Source organism: Bombina bombina, chromosome 1 (genome assembly GCF_027579735.1).
Source record: "Bombina bombina isolate aBomBom1 chromosome 1, aBomBom1.pri, whole genome shotgun sequence".
Taxonomy (NCBI): Eukaryota; Metazoa; Chordata; class Amphibia; order Anura; family Bombinatoridae; genus Bombina; species Bombina bombina.
In genome coordinates, this window is record NC_069499.1 from 1599596565 (window position 1) to 1599619562 (window position 22998).

Consider the following 22998-nt stretch of genomic DNA (forward strand, 5'->3'; position numbering starts at 1 on the left):
CATTACCCCGTCCCAGTCCCTCTGGAAAGAGATAAATATTGAAGGTAGTGGATTACACTACCCAGAACACGGTGGCACTCCCCCTGGCCAACATCCAGGCAGAGATGGTAGCCGATGCTCTTCTCCGGATATTTTCCAGTTTGGATTTCCCCTGGGAAATTATCTCGGACCAAGGGACTTGGTGGAGTTTACTGCTGAGCAGACCCAGCAGCTATGGAGGCTTTGACGGATAAAGATCCTACTGAGCTCCCCATACCATCCCCAGACTAACTGGTTATGCAAGAGGTTTAATGGGACACTGAAATTGTCATATAACTGCATGTAATAGACACTACTATACAGAATATGTACAGATACTGATATAAATATACAGTATATACTAATTGTCATATAACTGCATGTAATAGACACTACTATACAGAATATGTACTGATATAAATATACAGTATACACTAATTATCATATAACTGCATGTAATAGAAACTACTATACAGAATATGTACAGATACTGATATAAATATACAGTATATACTAATTGTCATATAACTGCATGTAATAGACACTACTATACAGAATATGTACTGATATAAATATACAGTATACACTAATTGTCATATAACTGCATGTAATAGACACTACTATACAGAATATGTACTGATATAAATATACAGTATACACTCATTGTCATATAACTGCATGTAATAGACACTACTATACAGAATATGTACAAATACTGATATAAATATACAGTATACACTAATTGTCATATAACTGCATGTAATAGACACTACTATACAGAATATGTACAGATACTGATATAAATATACAGTATACACTAATTGTCATATAACTGCATGTAATAGACACTACTATACAGAATATGTACAGATACTGATATAAATATACAGTATACACTAATTGTCATATAACTGCATGTAATAGATACTACTATACAGAATATGTACAGATACTGATATAAATATACAGTATACACTAATTGTTATATAACTGCATGTAATAGACACTACTATACACAATATGTACAGGTACTGATATAAATATACAGTGTACACTAATTGTCATATAACTGCATGTAATAGACACTACTATACAGAATATGTACAGTTACTGATATAAATATACAGCATATACTAATTGTCATATAACTGCATGTAATAGACACTACTATACAGAATATGTACAGATACTGATATAAATATACAGTATACACTAATTGTCATATAACTGCATGTAATAGACACTACTATACAGAATAAGTACAGATACTGATATAAATATACAGTATATACTAATTACATATAACTGCATGTAATAGACACTACTATACAGAATATGTACAGATACTGATATAAATATACAGTATACACTAATTACATATAGCTGCATGTAATAGACACTACTATACAGAATATGTACAGATACTGATATAAATATACAGTATACACTAATTACATATAACTGCATGTAATATACACTACTATACAGAATATGTACAGATACTGATATAAATATACAGTATACACTAATTGTCATATAACTGCATGTAATAGACACTAAAATACAGAATATGTACAGATACTGATATAAATATACAGTTTATACTAATTGTCATATAACTGCATGTAATAGACACTACTATACAGAATATGTACAGATACTGATATAAATATACAGTATACACTAATTGTCATATAACTGCATGTAATAGACACTACTATACAGAATGTGTACAGATACTGATATAAATATACAGTATACACTAATTGTCATATAACTGCATGTAATAGACACTACTATACATAATATGTACAGATACTGATATAAATATACAGTATACACTAATTGTCATATAACTGCATGTAATAGACACTACTATACAGAATATGTACAGATACTGATATAAATATACAGTATACACTAATTGTCATATAACTGCATGTAATAGACACTACTATACAGAATATGTACAGATACTGATATAAATATACAGTATACACTAATTGTCATATAACTGCATGTAATAGACACTACTATACAGAATATGTACAGATACTGATATAAATACACAGTATACACTAATTGTCATATAACTGCATGTAACAGACACTACTATACAGAATATGTACAGATACTGATATAAATATACAGTATACACTAATTGTCATATAACTGCATGTAACAGACACTACTATACAGAATATGTACAGATACTGATATAAATATACAGTATACACTAATTGTCATATAACTGCATGTAATAGACACTACTATACAGAATATGTACAGATACTGATATAAATATACAGTATACACTAATTGTCATATAACTGCATGTAATAGACACTACTATACAGAATATGTACAGATACTGATATAAATATACAGTATACACTAATTGTCATATAACTGCATGTAATAGACACTACTATACAGAATATGTACAGATACTTATATAAATATACAGTATACACTAATTGTCATATAACTGCATGTAATAGATACTACTATACAGAATATGTACAGATACTGATATAAATATACAGTATACACTAATTGTCATATAACTGCATGTAACAGACACTACTATACAGAATATGTACAGATACTGATATAAATATACAGTATACACTAATTGTCATATAACTGCATGTAATAGACACTACTATACAGAATATGTACAGATACTGATATAAATATACAGTATACACTAATTGTCATATAACTGCATGTAATAGACACTACTATACAGAATATGTACAGATACTGATATAAATATACAGTATACACTAATTGTCATATAACTGCATGTAATAGACACTACTATACAGAATATGTACAGATACTGATATAAATATACAGTATACACTAATTGTCATATAGCTGCATGTAATAGACACTACTATACAGAATATGTACAGATACTGATATAAATATACAGTATACACTAATTGTCATATAACTGCATGTAATAGACACTACTATACAGAATATGTACAGATACTGATATAAATATACAGTATAAACTAATTGTCATATAACTGCATGTAATAGACACTACTATACAGAATATGTACAGATACTGATATAAATATACAGTATACACTAATTGTCATATAACTGCATGTAACAGACACTACTATACAGAATATGTACAGATACTGATATAAATATACAGTATATACTAATTGTCATAACTGCATGTAATAGACGCTACTATACAGAATATGTACAGATACTGATATAAATATACAGTATACACTAATTGTCATATAACTGCACGTAATAGACACTACTATACAGAATATGTACAGATAATGATATAAATATACAGTATACACTAATTGTCATATAACTGTATGTAATAGACACTACTATACAGAATATGTACAGATACTGATATAAATATACAGTATACACTAATTGTCATATAACTGCATGTAATAGACACTACTATACAGAATATGTACAGATACTGATATAAATATACAGTATACACTAATTGTCATATAACTGCATGTAATAGACACTACTATATAGAATATGTACATATACTGATATAAATATACAGTATATACTAATTGTCATAACTGCATGTAATAGACGCTACTATACAGAATATGTACAGATACTGATATAAATATACAGTATACACTAATTGTCATATAACTGCATGTAATAGACACTACTATACAGAATATGTACAGATACTGATATAAATATACAGTATACACTAATTGTCACATAACTGCATGTAAAAGACACTACTATACAGAATATGTAGATACTGATATAAACATACAGTATACACTAATTGTCATATAACTGCATGTAATAGACACTACTATACAGAATATGTACAGATACTGATATAAATATACAGTATACACTAATTGTCATATAACTGCATGTAATAGACACTACTATACAGAATATGTACAGATATTGATATAAATATACAGTATACACTAATTGTCATATAACTGCATGTAATAGACACTACTATACAGAATATGTACAGATACTGATATAAATATACAGTATACACTAATTACATATAACTGCATGTAATAGACACTACTATACAGAATATGTACAGATACTGATATAAATATACAGTATACACTAATTGTCATATAACTGCATGTAACAGACACTACTATACAGAATATGTACAGATACTGATATAAATATACAGTATACACTAATTGTCATATAACTGCATGTAATAGACACTACTATACAGAATATGTACAGATACTGATATAAATATACAGTATACACTAATTGTCATATAACTGCATGTAATAGACACTACTATACAGAATATGTACAGACACTGATATAAATATACAGCATACACTAATTGTCATATAACTGCATGTAACATACACTACTATACAGAATATGTACAGATAGTGATATAAATATACAGTATACACTAATTGTCATATAACTGCATGTAACAGACACTACTATACAGAATATGTACAGATACTTATATAAATATACAGTATACACTAATTGTCATATAACTGCATGTAATAGACACTACTATACAGAATATGTACAGATACTGATATAAATATACAGTATATACTAATTACATATAACTGCATGTAATAGACACTACTATACAGAATATGTACAGATGCTGATATAAATATACAGTATACACTAATTGTCATATAACTGTATGTAATATACACTACTATACAGAATATGTACAGATACTGATATAAATATACAGTATACACTAATTTTCATATAACTGCATGTAATAGACACTACTATACAGAATATGTACAGATACTGATATAAATATACAGTATACACTAATTGTCATATAACTGCATGTAACAGACACTACTATACAGAATATGTACAGATACTGATATAAATATACAGTATACACTAATTATCATATAACTGCATGTAACAGACACTACTATACAGAATATGTACAGATACTGATATAAATATACAGTATACACTAATTACATATAACTGCATGTAACAGACACTACTATACAGAATATGTACAGATACTGATATAAATATACAGTATACACTAATTGTCATATAACTGCATATAATAGACACTACTATACAGAATATGTACAGATACTGATATAAATATACAGTATACACTAATTGTCATATAACTGCATGTAATAGACCCTACTATACAGAATATGTACAGATACTGATATAAATATACAGTATACACTAATTGTCATATAACTGCATATAAGAGACACTACTATACAGAATATGTACAGATACTGATATAAATATACAGTATACACTAATTGTCATATAACTGCATGTAATAGACACTACTATACAGAATATGTACAGATACTGATATAAATATACAGTATACACTAATTGTCATATAACTGCATGTAATAGACAATACTATACAGAATATGTACATATACTGATATAAATATACAGTATACACTAATTACATATAACTGCATGTAATAGACACTACTATACAGAATATGTACAGATACTGATATAAATATACAGTATACACTAATTACATATAACTGCATGTAACAGACACTACTATACAGAATATGTACAGATACTGATATAAATATACAGTATACACTAATTGTCATATAACTGCATGTAATAGACACTACTATACAGAATATGTACAGATACTGATATAAATATACAGTATACACTAATTGTCATATAACTGTATGTAATAGACAATACTATACAGAATATGTACAGATACTGATATAAATATACAGTATACACTAATTGTCATATAACTGCATGTAATAGACACTACTATACAGAATATGTACAGATACTGATATAAATATACAGTATACACTAATTGTCATATAACTGCATGTAATAGACACTACTATACAGAATATGTACATATACTGATATAAATATACAGTATACACTAATTACATATAACTGCATGTAATAGACACTACTATACAGAATATGTACAGATACTGATATAAATATACAGTATACACTAATTACATATAACTGCATGTAACAGACACTGCTATACAGAATATGTACAGATACTGATATAAATATACAGTATACACTAATTGTCATATAACTGCATGTAACAGACACTACTATACAGAATATGTAGAGATACTGATATAAATATACAGTATACACTAATTGTCATATAACTGCATGTAATAGACACTACTATACAGAATATGTACAAATACTAATATAAATATACAGTATACACTAATTGTCATATAACTGCATGTAACAGACACTACTATACAGAATATGTAGAGATACTGATATAAATATACAGTATATACTAATTGTCATATAACTGCATGTAATAGACACTACTATACAGAATATGTACAGATACTGATATAAATATACAGTATACACTAATTGTCATATAACTGCATGTAATAGACACTACTATACAGTATATGTACAGATACTGATATAAATATACAGTATACACTAATTGTCATATAACTGCATGTAACAGACACTACTATACAGAATATGTACAGATTATGATATAAATATACAGTATGTACTAATTGTCATATAACTGCATGTAACAGACACTACTATACAGAATATGTACAGACACTGATATAAATATACAGTATACACTAATTGTCATATAACTGCATGTAACAGACACTACTATACAGAATATGTACAGATTATGATATAAATATACAGTATGTACTAATTGTCATATAACTGCATGTAACAGACACTATTATACAGAATATGTACAGATACTGATATAAATATATAGTATACACTAATTGTCATATAACTGCATGTAATAGACACTACTATACAGAATATGTACAGAAACTGATATAAATATACAGTATACACTAATTGTCATATAACTGCATGTAATAGACACTACTATACAGAATATGTACAGATACCGATATAAATATACAGTATATACTAATTGTCATATAACTGCATGTAATAGGCACTACTATACAGAATATATACAGATACTGATATAAATATACAGTATACACTAATTGTCATATAACTGCATGTAATAGACACTACTATACAGAGTATGTACAGATACTGATATAAATATACAGTATACACTAATTGTCATATAACTGCATGTAATAGACACTACTATACAGAATATGTACAGATACTGATATAAATATACAGTATACACTAATTGTCATATAACTGCATGTAATAGACACTACTATACAGAATATGTACAGATACTGATATAAATATACAGTATACACTAATTGTCATATAACTGCATGTAACAGACACTACTATACAGAATATGTACAGATACTGATATAAATATACAGTATACACTAATTGTCATATAACTGCATGTAATAGACACTACTATACAGAATATGTACAGATACTGATATAAATATACAGTATACACTAATTGTCATATAACTGTATGTAACAGACACTGCTATACAGAATATGTACAGATACTGATATAAATATACGGTATACACTAATTGTTATATAACTGCATGTAATAGACACTACTATACAGAATATGTACAGATACTGATATAAATATACAGTATACACTAATTGTCATATAACTGCATGTAATAGACACTACTATACAGAATATGTACAGATACTGATATAAATATACAGTATACACTAATTGTCATATAACTACATGTAATAGATACTACTATACAGAATATGTACAGATACTGATATAAATATACAGTATACAGTAATTGTCATATAACTGCATGCAATAGACACTACTATACAGAATATGTACAGATACTGATATAAATATACAGTATACACTAATTGTCATATAACTGCATGTAACAGACACTACTATACAGAATATGTACAGATACTGATATAAATATACAGTATACACTAATTGTCATATAACTGCATGTAACAGACACTACTATACAGAATATGTACAGATACTGATATAAATATACAGTATACACTAATTGTCATATAACTGCATGTAATAGACACTACTATACAGAATATGTACAGATACTGATATAAATATACAGTATACACTAATTGTCATATAACTGCATGTAATAGGCACTACTATACAGAATATGTACAGATACTGATATAAATATACATTATACACTAATTGTCATATAACTGCATGTAATAGACACTACTATACAGAATATTTACAGATACTGATATAAATATACAGTATATACTAATTGTCATATAACTGCATGTAATAGACTCTACTATACAGAATATGTACAGATACTGATATAAATATACAGTATACACTAATTACATATAACTGCATGTAATAGACTCTACTATACAGAATATGTACAGCTACTGATATAAATATACAGTATACACTAATTGTCATAACTGCATGTAATAGACACAACTATACAGAATATGTACAGGTACTGATATAAATATACAGTATATACTAATTGTCATAACTGCATGTAATAGACGCTACTATACAGAATATGTACAGATACTGATATAAATATACAGTATACACTAATTGTCATATAACTGCATGTAATAGACACTACTATACAGAATATGTACAGATACTGATATAAATATACAGTATATACTAATTGTCATATAACTGCATGTATTATACTCTACTATACAGAATATGTACAGATACTGATATAAATATACAGTATATACTAATTGTCATATAACTGCATGTAACAGACACTACTATACAGAATATGTACAGATACTGATATAAATATACAGTATATACTAATTGTCATATGACTGCATGTAATAGACACTACTATACAGAATATGTACAGATACTGATATAAATATACAGTATACACTAATTACATATAACTGCATGTAATAGACACTACTATACAGAATATGTACAGATACTGATATAAATATACTGTATACACTAATTACATATAACTGCATGTAACAGACACTACTATACAGAATATGTACAGATACTGATATAAATATACAGTATACACTAATTGTCATATAACTGTATGTAATAGACACTACTATACAGAATATGTACAGATACTGATATAAATATACAGTATACACTAATTGTCATATAACTGCATGTAATAGACACTACTATACAGAATATGTACAGATACTGATATAAATATACAGTATACACTAATTACATATAACTGCATGTAACAGACACTACTATACAGAATATGTACAGATACTGATATAACTATACAGTATACACTAATTGTCATATAACTGCATGTAACAGACACTACTATACAGAATATGTACAGATACTGATATAAATATACAGTATACACTAATTGTCATATAACTGCATGTAACAGACACTACTATACAGAATATGTACAGATACTGATATAAATATACAGTATGTACTAATTGTCGTATAACTGCATGTAATAGACACTACTATACAGAATATGTACAGATACTGATATAAATATACAGTATATACTAATTGTCATATAACTGCATGTAATAGACACTACTATACAGAATATGTACAGATACTGATATAAATATACAGTATACACTAATTGTCATATAACTGCATGTAACAGACACTACTATACAGAATATGTACAGATACTGATATAAATATACAGTATATACTAATTACATATAACTGCATGTAATAGACACTACTATACAGAATATGTACAGATACTGATATAAATATACAGTATACACTAATTACATATAACTGCATGTAATAGACACTACTATACAGAATATGTACAGATACTGATATAAATATACAGTATACACTAATTGTCATATAACTGCATGTAATATACACTACTATACAGAATATGTACAGATACTGATATAAATATACAGTATACACTAATTGTCATATGACTGCATGTAATAGACACTACTATACAGAATATGTACAGATACTGATATAAATATACAGTATACAATAATTGTCATATAACTGCATGTAATAGACACTACTATACAGAATATGTACAGATACTGATATAAATATACAGTATATACTAATTGTCATATAACTGCATGTAACAGACACTACTATACTGAATATGTACAGATACTGATATAAATATACAGTATACACTAATTGTCATATAACTGCATGTAATAGACAATACTATACAGAATATGTACAGATACTGATATAAATATACAGTATACACTAATTGTCATATAACTGCATGTAATAGACACTACTATACAGAATATGTACAGACATTGATATAAATATACAGTATACACTAATTGTCATATAACTGCATGTAACAGACACTACTATAAAGAATATGTACAGAAACTGATATAAATATACAGTATACACTAATTGTCATATAACTGTATGTAATAGACACTACTATACAGAATATGTACAGATATAAATATACAGTATACACTAATTGTCATATAACTGCATGTAATAGACACTACTATACAGAATATGTACAGATACTGATATAAATATACAGTATACAGTAATTGTCATATAACTGCATGTAATAGACACTACTATACATAATATGTACAGATACTGATATAAATATACAGTATACACTAATTGTCATATAACTGTATGTAATAGACATTACTATACAGAATATGTACAGATACTGATATAAATATACAGTTTATACTAATTGTCATATAACTGTATTTAACAGACATTACTATACAGAATATGTACAGATACTGATATAAATATACAGTATACACTAATTGTCATATAACTGCATGTAATAGACACTATTATACAGAATATGTACAGATAATGATATAAATATACAGTATACACTAATTGTCATATAACTGTATGTAATAGACACTACTATACAGAATATGTACAGATACTGATATAAATATACAGTATACACTAATTGTCATATAGCTGCATGTAATAGACACTACTATACAGAATATGTACAGATACTGATATAAATATACAGTATATACTAATTGTCATATAACTGCATGTAATAGACACTACTATACAGAATATGTACAGATACTGATATAAATATACAGTATACACTAATTGTCATATAACTGCATGTAATAGACACTACTATACAGAATATGTACAGATACTGATATAAATATACAGTATACACTAATTACATATAACTGCATGTAACAGACACTACTATACAGAATATGTACATATACTGATATAAATATACATTATACACTAATTGTCATATAACTGCATGTAATAGACACTACTATACAGAATATGTACAGATACTGATATAAATATACAGTATACACTAATTGTCATATAACTGCATGTAATAGACACTACTATACAGAATATGTACAGATACTGATATAAATATACAGTATACACTAATTGTCATATAACTGCATGTAATAGACACTACTATACAGATGTACAGATACTGATATAAATATACAGTATACACTAATTGTCATATAACTGCATGTAATAGACACTACTATACAGAATATGTACAGATACTGATATAAATATACAGTATACACTAATTACATATAACTGCATGTAACAGACACTACTATACAGAATATGTACAGATACTGATATAAATATACAGTATACACTAATTGTCATATAACTGCATGTAATAGACACTACTATACAGAATATGTACAGATACTGATATAAATATACAGTATACACTAATTGTCATATAACTGCATGTAACAGACACTACTATACAGAATATGTACAGATACTGATATAAATATACAATATACACTAATTGTCATATAACTGCATGTAATAGACACTACTATACAGAATATGTACAGATACTGATATAAATATACAGTATACACTAATTACATATAACTGCATGTAACAGACACTACTATACAGAATATGTACAGATACTGATATAAATATACAGTATACACTAATTACATATAACTGCATGTAACAGACACTACTATACAGAATATGTACAGATACTGATATAAATATACAGTATACACTAATTACATATAACTGCATGTAATAGACACTACTATACAGAATATGTACAGATACTGATATAAATATACAGTATACACTAATTACATATAACTGCATGTAATAGACACTACTATACAGAATATGTACAGATACTGATATAAATATACAGTATACACTAATTGTCATATAACTGTATGTAATAGACACTACTATACAGAATATGTACAGATACTGATATAAATATACAGTACACACTAATTGTCATATAACTGCATGTAATAGATACTACTATACAGAATATGTACAGATACTGATATAAATATACAGTATAAACTAATTGTCATATAACTGCATGTAATAGACACTACTATACAGAATATGTACAGATACTGATATAAATATACAGTATAAACTAATTGTCATATAACTGCATGTAATAGACACTACTATACAGAATATGTACAGATACTGATATAAATATACAGTATACACTAATTGTCATATAACTGCATGTAATAGACACTACTATACAGAATATGTACAGATACTGATATAAATATACAGTATACACTAATTGTCATATAACTGCATGTAATAGACACTACTATACAGAATATGTACAGATACTGATATAAATATACAGTATACACTAATTGTCATATAACTGTATGTAACAGACACTACTATACAGAATATATACAGATACTGATATAAATATACAGTATACACTAATTGTCATATAACTGCATGTAATAGACACTACTATACAGAATATGTAGAGATACTGATATAAATATACAGTATACACTAATTGTCATATAACTGCATGTAATAGACACTACTATACAGAATATGTACAGATACTGATATAAATATACAGTATACACTAATTACATATAACTGCATGTAACAGACACTACTATACAGAATATGTACAGATACTGATATAAATATACAGTATACAGTAATTGTCATATAACTGCATGTAATAGACACTACTATACAGAATATGTACAGATACTGATATAAATACACAGTATACACTAATTGTCATATAACTGCATGTAATAGACACTACTATACAGAATATGTACAGATACTGATATAAATATACAGTATACACTAATTACATATAACTGCATGTAATAGACACTACTATACAGAATATGTACAGATACTGATATAAATATACAGTATACACTAATTGTCATATAACTGTATGTAATAGACACTACTATACAGAATATGTACAGATACTGATATAAATATACAGTATACACTAATTGTCATATAACTGCATGTAATAGACACTACTATACAGAATATGTACAGATACTGATATAAATATACAGTATACACTAATTGTCATATAACTGCATGTAACAGACACTACTATACAGAATATGTACAGATACTGATATAAATATACAGTATACACTAATTGTCATATAACTGCATGTAATAGACACTACTATACAGAATATGTACAGATACTGATATAAATATACAGTATACACTAATTGTCATATAACTGCATGTAATAGACACTACTATACAGAATATGTACAGATACTGATATAAATATACAGTATACACTAATTGTCATATAACAGCATGTAACATACACTACTATACAGAATATGTACAGATACTGATATAAATATACAGTATAGACTAATTGTCATATAACAGCATGTAACATACACTACTATACAGAATATGTACAGACACTGATATAAATATACAGTATATACTAATTACATATAACTGCATGTAATAGACACTACTATACAGAATATGTACAGATACTGATATAAATATACAGTATACACTAATTGTCATATAACTGCATGTAATATACACTACTATACAGAATATGTACAGATACTGATATAAATATACAGTATACACTAATTGTCATATAACTGCATGTAACAGACACTACTATACAGAATATGTACAGATACTGATATAAATATACTGTATACACTAATTGTCATATAACTGCATGTAATAGACACTACTATACAGAATATGTACAGATAATGATATAAATATACAGTATACACTAATTGTCATATAACTGCATGTAATAGACACTACTATACAGAATATGTACAGATTATGATATAAATATACAGTATACACTAATTGTCATATAACTGTATGTAATAGACACTACTATACAGAATATGTACAGATACTGATATAAATATACAGTATACACTAATTGTCATATAACTGCATGTAATAGACACTACTATACAGAATATGTACAGATACTGATATAAATATACAGTATATACTAATTGTCATATAACTGCATGTAATAGACACTACTATACAGAATATGTACAGATACTGATATAAATATACAGTATACACTAATTGTCATATAACTGCATGTAATAGACACTACTATACAGAATATGTACAGCTACTGATATAAATATACAGTATACACTAATTGTCATATAACTGCATGTAATAGACACTACTATACAGAATATGTACAGCTACTGATATAAATATACAGTATACACTAATTGTCATATAACTGCATGTAACAGACACTACTATACAGAATATGTACAGCTACTGATATAAATATACAGTATACACTAATTGTCATATAACTGCATGTAATAGACACTACTATACAGAATATGTACAGCTACTGATATAAATATACAGTATACACTAATTGTCATATAACTGCATGTAATAGACACTACTATACAGAATATGTACAGATACTGATATAAATATACAGTATACACTAATTACATATAACTGCATGTAATAGACACTACTATACAGAATATGTACAGATACTGATATAAATATACAGTATATACTAATTGTCATACAGGGAGTGCAGAATTATTAGGCAAATGAGTATTTTGACCACATCATCCTCTTTATGCATGTTGTCTTACTCCAAGCTGTATAGGCAATTAAGCATATTAGGTGATGTGCATCTCTGTAATGAGAAGGGGTGTGGTCTAATGACATCAACACCCTATATCAGGTGTGCATAATTATTAGGCAACTTCCTTTCCTTTGGCAAAATGGGTCAAAAGAAGGACTTGACAGGCTCAGAAAAGTAAAAAATAGTGAGATATCTTGCAGAGGGATGCAGCACTCTTAAAATTGCAAAGCTTCTGAAGCGTGATCATCGAACAATCAAGCGTTTCATTCAAAATAGTCAACAAGGCCGCAAGAAGCGTGTGGAAAAACCAAGGCGCAAAATAACTGCCCATGAACTGAGAAAAGTCAAGCGTGCAGCTGCCAAGATGCCACTTGCCACCAGTTTGGCCATATTTCAGAGCTGCAACATCACTGGAGTGCCCAAAAGCACAAGGTGTGCAATACTCAGAGACATAGCCAAGGTAAGAAAGGCTGAAAGACGACCACCACTGAACAAGACACACAAGCTAAAACGTCAAGACTGGGCCAAGAAATATCTCAAGACTAATTTTTCTAAGGTTTTATGGACTGATGAAATGAGAGTGAGTCTTGATGGGCCAGATGGAAGGGCCCGTGGCTGGATTGGTAAAGGGCAGAGAGTTCCAGTCCGACTCAGACGCCAGCAAGGTGGAGGTGGAGTACTGGTTTGGGCTGGTATCATCAAAGATGAGCTTGTGGGGCCTTTTCGGGTTGAGGATGGAGTCAAGCTCAACTCCCAGTCCTACTGCCAGTTTCTGGAAGACACCTTTTTCAAGCAGTGGTACAGGAAGAAGTCTGCATCCTTCAAGAAAAACATGATTTTCATGCAGGACAATGCTCCATCACACGCGTCCAAGTACTCCACAGCGTGGCTGGCAAGAAAGGGTATAAAAGAAGAAAATCTAATGACATGGCCTCCTTGTTCACCTGATCTGAACCCCATTGAGAACCTGTGGTCCATCATCAAATGTGAGATTTACAAGGAGGGAAAACAGTACACCTCTCTGAACAGTGTCTGGGAGGCTGTGGTTGCTGCTGCACGCAATGTTGATGGTGAACAGATAAAAACACTGACAGAATCCATGGATGGCAGGCTTTTGAGTGTCCTTGCAAAGAAAGGTGGCTATATTGGTCACTGATTTGTTTTTGTTTTGTTTTTGAATGTCAGAAATGTATATTTGTGAATGTTGAGATGTTATATTGGTTTCACTGGTAAAAATAAATAATTGAAATGGGTATATATTTGTTTTTTGTTAAGTTGCCTAATAATTATGCACAGTAATAGTCACCTGCACACACAGATATCCCCCTAAAATAGCTAAAACTAAAAACAAACTAAAAACTACTTCCAAAACTATTCAGCTTTGATATTAATGAGTTTTTTGGGTTCATTGAGAACATGGTTGTTGTTCAATAATAAAATTAATCCTCGGGAAATGCTTTTCGACCTTCACCTGCAGCATGGAGGAGTATGCACGAGAGCCGTGTCCTTGGAGGATTGTTGATGACTGTGGTGGAGCTTTTACAATGTGCCATAGGAGGTGGCATCTTCCAGGCCATCAAAGGCTTCAGGAACTCTCCTCAAGGTATAAACCACCGCTTCAAGAGCAGCCTTATTTCAATCAGGACGCGAGCTACACAGCTGGGAGGAAGCTTTGCTGTGTGGGGAGGTCTGTTTTCCATGATAGACTGCAGCATGGTGAAAATAAGACAGAAGGAGGATCCCTGGAATTCCATCACCAGTGGTGCTATGACTGGCGCTATCCTGGCCGCTAGAAATGGTCCCGTAGCCATGATGGGATCTGCTGCAATGGGTGGAATTCTGCTGGCCTTAATAGAAGGTGCTGGGATCCTATTAACACGATTTGCCTCTTCACAGTTCACAAATGGTCTACCTCTTCCTGAGGATTCAGCCCAGATGCCTCCTACATCCCCATTTGGTAGTTATCAGCAATACCAATAGCATCGTTATTACAATTATTTTGAAACATCTTGGCATGATTTATGAACTATTCCTTCACGTGGCCGTTTGGACTGGGCCACACTGTCATATTTACGCATCTGCTGGACATTTATTTGTGGCTTTCTATGGAAGTACCAGTAGGGTGCTGGGTTTTGGTTGAAACCCAGGGCGAATTCAGTTTTACAGAGTTTTTATTAAGTACAATAATGTGTATTTATGGTTCATGCATACTAGTACTAGAGCTGTCCAAAGATAATTTACTTGTGGGGTCAGAAATTCTTTGCCACAGAAACAAATGTTTGTGCAGCAACATTGTAGGTGTTTTAAAAGGTCTCCTTGCGTGAATTGGTGAAACTAGCATGGATATTCTGAAACCAAGCCTGTCTGCAGCCTGCAAGGACTGGATTTGGACAACAGTGCTCTAGTTATATTGGAACTTTTCACCATACAGTGCTCTTTAGTAAGGTACCATCTGCATTATATTATGTTTGTGACTGGGCTTTTTATAAATGTTGGTTCAGTAAAACTAAATGTCATTATGGAAATAAAGTCCATGTCCTGTACAAAAAAAAATAAAAAATTAATCCTCAAAAATACAACTTGCCTAATAATTCTGCACTCCCTGTATAACTGCATGTAATAGACACTGCTATACAGAATATGTGAAGGAAAAAAAGGGAAAGGGTTATCTTCGCAATGAAACCCTATTAAGCCTGTAATAAAAAAGAGGAAACTCTCAACCTCTAACAGATGTGTGAAAAAAGAGAATAATATGGAGTCTAAAAGGAAACCATAAAATTCAAACACAGGCGCTATACAGCTTAAAATAGGAAAAATAGAAATGTTTTATATGCATATAACGCCAAAATATATGTGCAAGTGATAACACTAAGTGCAAACTGAATAACCCAAGAAGTGCTAACAACGACAAAATTATAAAAAATTATTTAATGTTTGATGATAAAAAAGTTAAAACATGTGTATAGTGAAATATAAAATCACAATTGCGCTGATCAGACACAGGAATAAAGTGTAGTATGCAAACAGCAACAATGTCTCAAAAAATACAATACAAATGTAACAATACAGAGAGCAAAGATGGAATCTAAATGTGAACGATCTCCTGAAGTCATTCGATGTGGCGGTCTTTACATAAGCCCAGATTGAAGAGGAATTTCAAACTTCAGTTGGAGCTGGAACGAGACGAAAGACCGATAAAATGGCAAACAAGGCAACAGCATAAGGTTATCACTTATACTTACACCGAAGGTCGGTGATTCGATCCTATGAGTTCCTCTCAATGGCGTAAATCTCCAAACAGCAGAAAGCAGTAAATTCAACCAGCAAGGATATTCGCAAACACCTTTGCACACAGGTAACTGGGAAACTGCACCTACGGAGGCCGAAGAGGGAAAAAAGACAAACAAAGCAGAGCAACGCATTTCAACCCATAAGCAGGGTCTTTTTCAAGCTCCCGACATTGATTTAGAATGTACTATATATAGTCATTACAATCAGGCTATTGATTAAAGTTTACTAGTGGGCGTATATGATCAAAGGCGGGAAAAGCCATTATCGGACATTGTTATTCACAAATATTATTTAGTTCAATGGTTTAGCATATAATTTTTCTTATACCATACCACACTTTTAATCAAAAAGAATTGTTCATGCCAATACATGCATATCTGTTGAAACACACAACTTCGGTCACATTCAACTTGCACCAAAAGTCTATCAGACATACGAAAAGGCGTTATATACTATACAAACTATGTGCGAAAAATATACAAAAATTATACAAAATTTTTATACACATAAAAAAGAATATATGTAAAAATATATAAAATATATATAAAATATATATATATATATAATCTACAAATTAGAATACATATGATATAACTCAGAAGTATTAGCAGATGACCACCGCAAAATTCATATAGATGTGGATGTTGAAATAGATAAGGTTAGAAATCAATCATTTAGAAAGCATCCAATGTCGAAATCGACATTAAGACCTTTAAAGTCTTTAGATCAAAGATCCACTTACTTTCTCTTTTTAAAAGATCGTTATGTATATTACCTCCTCTCCATTTCTTTTTTACCTTTTCTATTCCTAGAAAGGAAAAATGGTCTAGATTCCCATGATTACATTTACCAAAATGTTTAGCAATGGGGAGCTCTTTATTTCTTTTTTTTGTTTAAATGATTTTTATTGAAAATTGGTATATTGAAAATGAACAAGATATATACTTTCAGTTACATCATAATAGGATCATAGCTGTTCACAGTGAAGACAGTCATCATTAGTGATTAATCCAATTCTCATAAGAATTTTTGGGATTTTTTGAAGGAAGAAGTGAGTCATAACACATCATTAGAAGATATAAAAGAATATAGAGGGTGTTAGTAAGCGAGGATAGGGAGATAGGGGTTAAAAGGGGGAATGGAGGGGGGAGAGGGTGTCCCGCCTGGCCTACTTTCTTTAAAATCACAGGGAAGAAAGTTGTTGTAGCTTATAAAAGTCTTGGGTATAGAATGTCGGGGGGACTGTTTAAGTGTGGCCATCATAAGACCCTTGATCCCATATAAATTGAATATTGCAGATCCTGTCTTGTTTACCTAGATAACAGTAATGCATCCTTTCTAGTGTGAGGACATGGTCTACTTCAGATTTCCATTGGGCAATAGACGGTATCTCACATGTCTTCCATTTCCTAGGGATTAAGCGTTTAGCGCAAGATAGCATTAGGAGAAGCAGCTTTCTGCGGTAAACGCAAGTGATTTTAGGCATGAGATTAAGAATTATAATTGATGGGGAGAGTGTGACTGGCACCCCCAGAGTATGGGCTATGTGTCTTTCTATTTGGTTCCAGAAGGTATGTAGGAGGGGGCACGACCACCATATGTGGGTGAGGGTACCTTCCTCACCACATCGTCTCCAACAGCTGGAGGAGGCATTAGGGTATATGATCCTCAGGCGCTGAGGAGTTAGATACCATCGAGCTAATATTTTGTAGTTTAATTCAGATATGGTCAAGGATAGGGAGGCAGAATGTGTGTGTCGAAAGCATTGTCTCCAGGTCTCAGTGTCAAGGTCATTTTGGAGTTCAACTGCCCACTTAGTGAGGTATGTAGGTCTTTTTTCAGGGAAAGAGCCCCTGAGCATTCTGTACGCTAGAGAGATATGTGCTCTATTTATATTCGGATTAATACATAGCTGTTCAAAAGTGGTCAGGGGTCTAAGTATCATTTCTTTGTGTGGGCAGTGGGTGATCGTGTGTCTAATCTGTAGGTAGGAATACCAACGGTGGAAGGGTGGGCCTAGTTCTTCATTAAGGGTAAGTCTGTCTTTGACTCCCGAGGTGTTGGTCACTAAATAAACTGGTAGGGACCCATGAGGTCTATTGGTTGAGTTGTGAGAGTATAGGTCGTGTTTGAGAAAGAGGCGATATCGAAGGAGGGGGGTCAGGGGGGAAAGTACAGTAGAGATTCCCTTTGTGTGAGTGAGTACATCATCCCATACTTCTAGGGAAGCTTTAATATAGTCATTGTCTTGTATAGTGCGTGGTCTGGACTCTTTAGGAATCCAAGGGAGGTCTCTTATGGGGTTAGCCTGAGCTAGATGGCCCTCCATCTGTATCCAAAGCTTTGAGGGGTTGGCATGGTTCCAAGCTATAACCCTAGCTAAATGTGCGGCTTTATAGTAGTTAGCAAGATTAGGGACGCCTAGGCCTCCATCTTCTTTACTTAAATACATGGTGTGCTGAGCTATCCTAGGGCGCTTGTATGACCATATGAAGGAGTTAATCATTTTTTGTTGTGCTGAGAGAAAGGGTTTCGGTAAGGGCAAGGGAAGGGCCTGAAACAGATATAGGTATCTGGGGACTATCATCATCTTCACCGTGTTGATGCGCCCTAGCCATGATAAATGTCCCTGTTTATGCCAGTTATCTAGCGAGGATTTAACGTTCGTTTGGAGGTTGATAAAGTTATCTGGAAAGAGTGTGTGTGGATCTTTGGAGATTGTCAAGCCTAGATATTTAAGTTTGTCTGGTAGTGTAAACTTTGTTTGTCGTGTAATGTACAGCATTTCTTGAGAGGTTAGATTTATTGGCAATAGACCCGACTTCTCCATGTTAATGGAGAAGTTGGAAACCTGTTTGTATGCGTCTAGGATTTGTATGAGAGCGGGGAGGGAGGTAGTTGGGGATTGTAGGGTGAATATCACGTCGTCCGCGAACAGTAGGCATTTTTGGGTGGTGTCTCCAAATTTTAGGCCTTGTATATGATGACAGTGTCTAATTTGTAGTGCCAGTATTTCAACTGTAATAGCAAATAATAGGGGCGAGAGCGGGCACCCTTGACGTGTGCCATTGGAGATGGGAAAAGATTGGGATATATTATTGTTGACTTTGATTTTTGCGTTCGGGTTATGATAAAGGGCCTTTATTCTGGAAATGAAGAGCTCGGAAAAGCCGAACTTTGACAGGGTGGACCACATAAATTGCCAGTCCACCCTGTCAAATGCTTTCTCAGCATCCGTCGAAAGCAAGGTTAGGGGTGTGTGGGAAAGGTGGGCTTGTTGGAGTGAGTGAAGTAATCTAGTAGTGTTATCTTTCGCCTCTCTCCCCTTAATGAAGCCCACCTGATCAGGGTGGACTATGTTGGGCAATATCTCATTCATGCGGTTGGCTAAAATTTTGGCATATATTTTCATGTCGATATTTATAAGGGAAATCGGTCTATAGTTATTGACTACATCATTGGGCTTGCCCGGTTTAGGAATCACCGTGATTACTGCTTCTAGGAGGGAGCTGGGCAAAGCAGCACCCTGGTCTATATCGTTAAAAAGTGTCAGGAGTTGGGGGTTTATGTGTTCTTGTAAGAGCTGGTAAAATTTAGATGTGAGGCCGTCTGGACCTGGGGATTTGCCATTTGGTAAGGACTTAATAACTAAGTTAATGTCCCTCAGGGTAATGGGAGAGTCTAAGAATTGTTTATCGTCATCTGTGATAGAGGTTATAGGGACAGTGTTCAAATATGTTTCTATTTCCTCTTTCCTATCTTGTGATGCGGAGTCTGCTAGATTATATAGTTGCTTATAGTAAGAGGCAAATGAGTTGACAATTTCTTCATTTTTGTGGGTTGTCTCACCAGATGTGTGGCGGATTGTCTTAATGAAATTGGAAAGCCTTTGTTTTTTAAGGGACCTGGCTAGTAGGCGGCCTGATTTGTTACTTTCTATGAAAAATTTAGATTTGGTAGTTAACGCTCTCATGTGGGCTTTTTGAATTAGAAATTTATTTAGGGCTTCTCTAGCGTCATTTAACTTGGAGAGTTTGGATGTGGAGGATGGATCTGCTCTAAGAGTGGTTTCACAGGTGTTTAGTTCGTCGGATAGTGAAGTGAACTGGGCGTTATGAATTTTGCGTTGTGTGGCAGTGTGTTTCATTATTACCCCCCTGATAAAACATTTATAAGTCTCCCAATTGTTCGCGGGTGTCGTGTCTTCAGGTTTGTTTAGGGTGAAGAATTCGGCCGAGAGTTTTTTAATGTCATCAACCGTTGCTTGATTAGTCAGTATATGGTCGTTGAGTCTCCAGTTGAATGTAGTATGTGGTTTGCTAGCCCACTTGAATTCTGTATGTACCATACTGTGATCGGACCAAGAGGTGTGCGTGATTTTAGAGTGTACAAGGGCAGAAAGCAGAGCCTGATCGCATAGTATGTAATCCAACCTGGAGTACGTGTGTTGTGGATGTGAGAAGAAAGTGTAGTCTTTTCTGTTGGTATGTACTACTCGCCAGGTATCAAATAGGTTAATAGATCGTAAGGCTGCACAATTAGAGTTGAGAGTATTATTGCGCAGATAGGATTTTCCACTAGAGGTATCTAGTGCTGGGTTCATGGGGAAATTAAAATCTCCACCCGCAATGATGGGTCCTTTAGCTAGGTCTAGTATCTTATTGACCAGGGTTTTGAAGAAGTTGGGGGTGGGTCTGTTTGGTGCATAGGTGTTTACTAATGTAACCGGGGAACCGTAACATAGACCAACAAGAATTAGGATCCTACCCTCAGTGTCTGT

The 22998-nt window shown here is 31.7% G+C and overlaps 1 protein-coding gene across 1 annotated transcript; it reads left to right on the forward strand.

The window, feature by feature from the left end:
* The first annotated feature begins 16405 nt into the window (after window positions 1–16405).
* LOC128644271 (mitochondrial import inner membrane translocase subunit Tim17-A-like) lies at window positions 16406–17487 on the forward strand. The gene is given in 2 exon segments (XM_053696947.1): window positions 16406–16473; window positions 16475–17487. Coding segments are annotated over 2 exon segments (501 nt in total). The 3' UTR covers window positions 16908–17487.
* Window positions 17488–22998: the final 5511 nt, after the last annotated feature.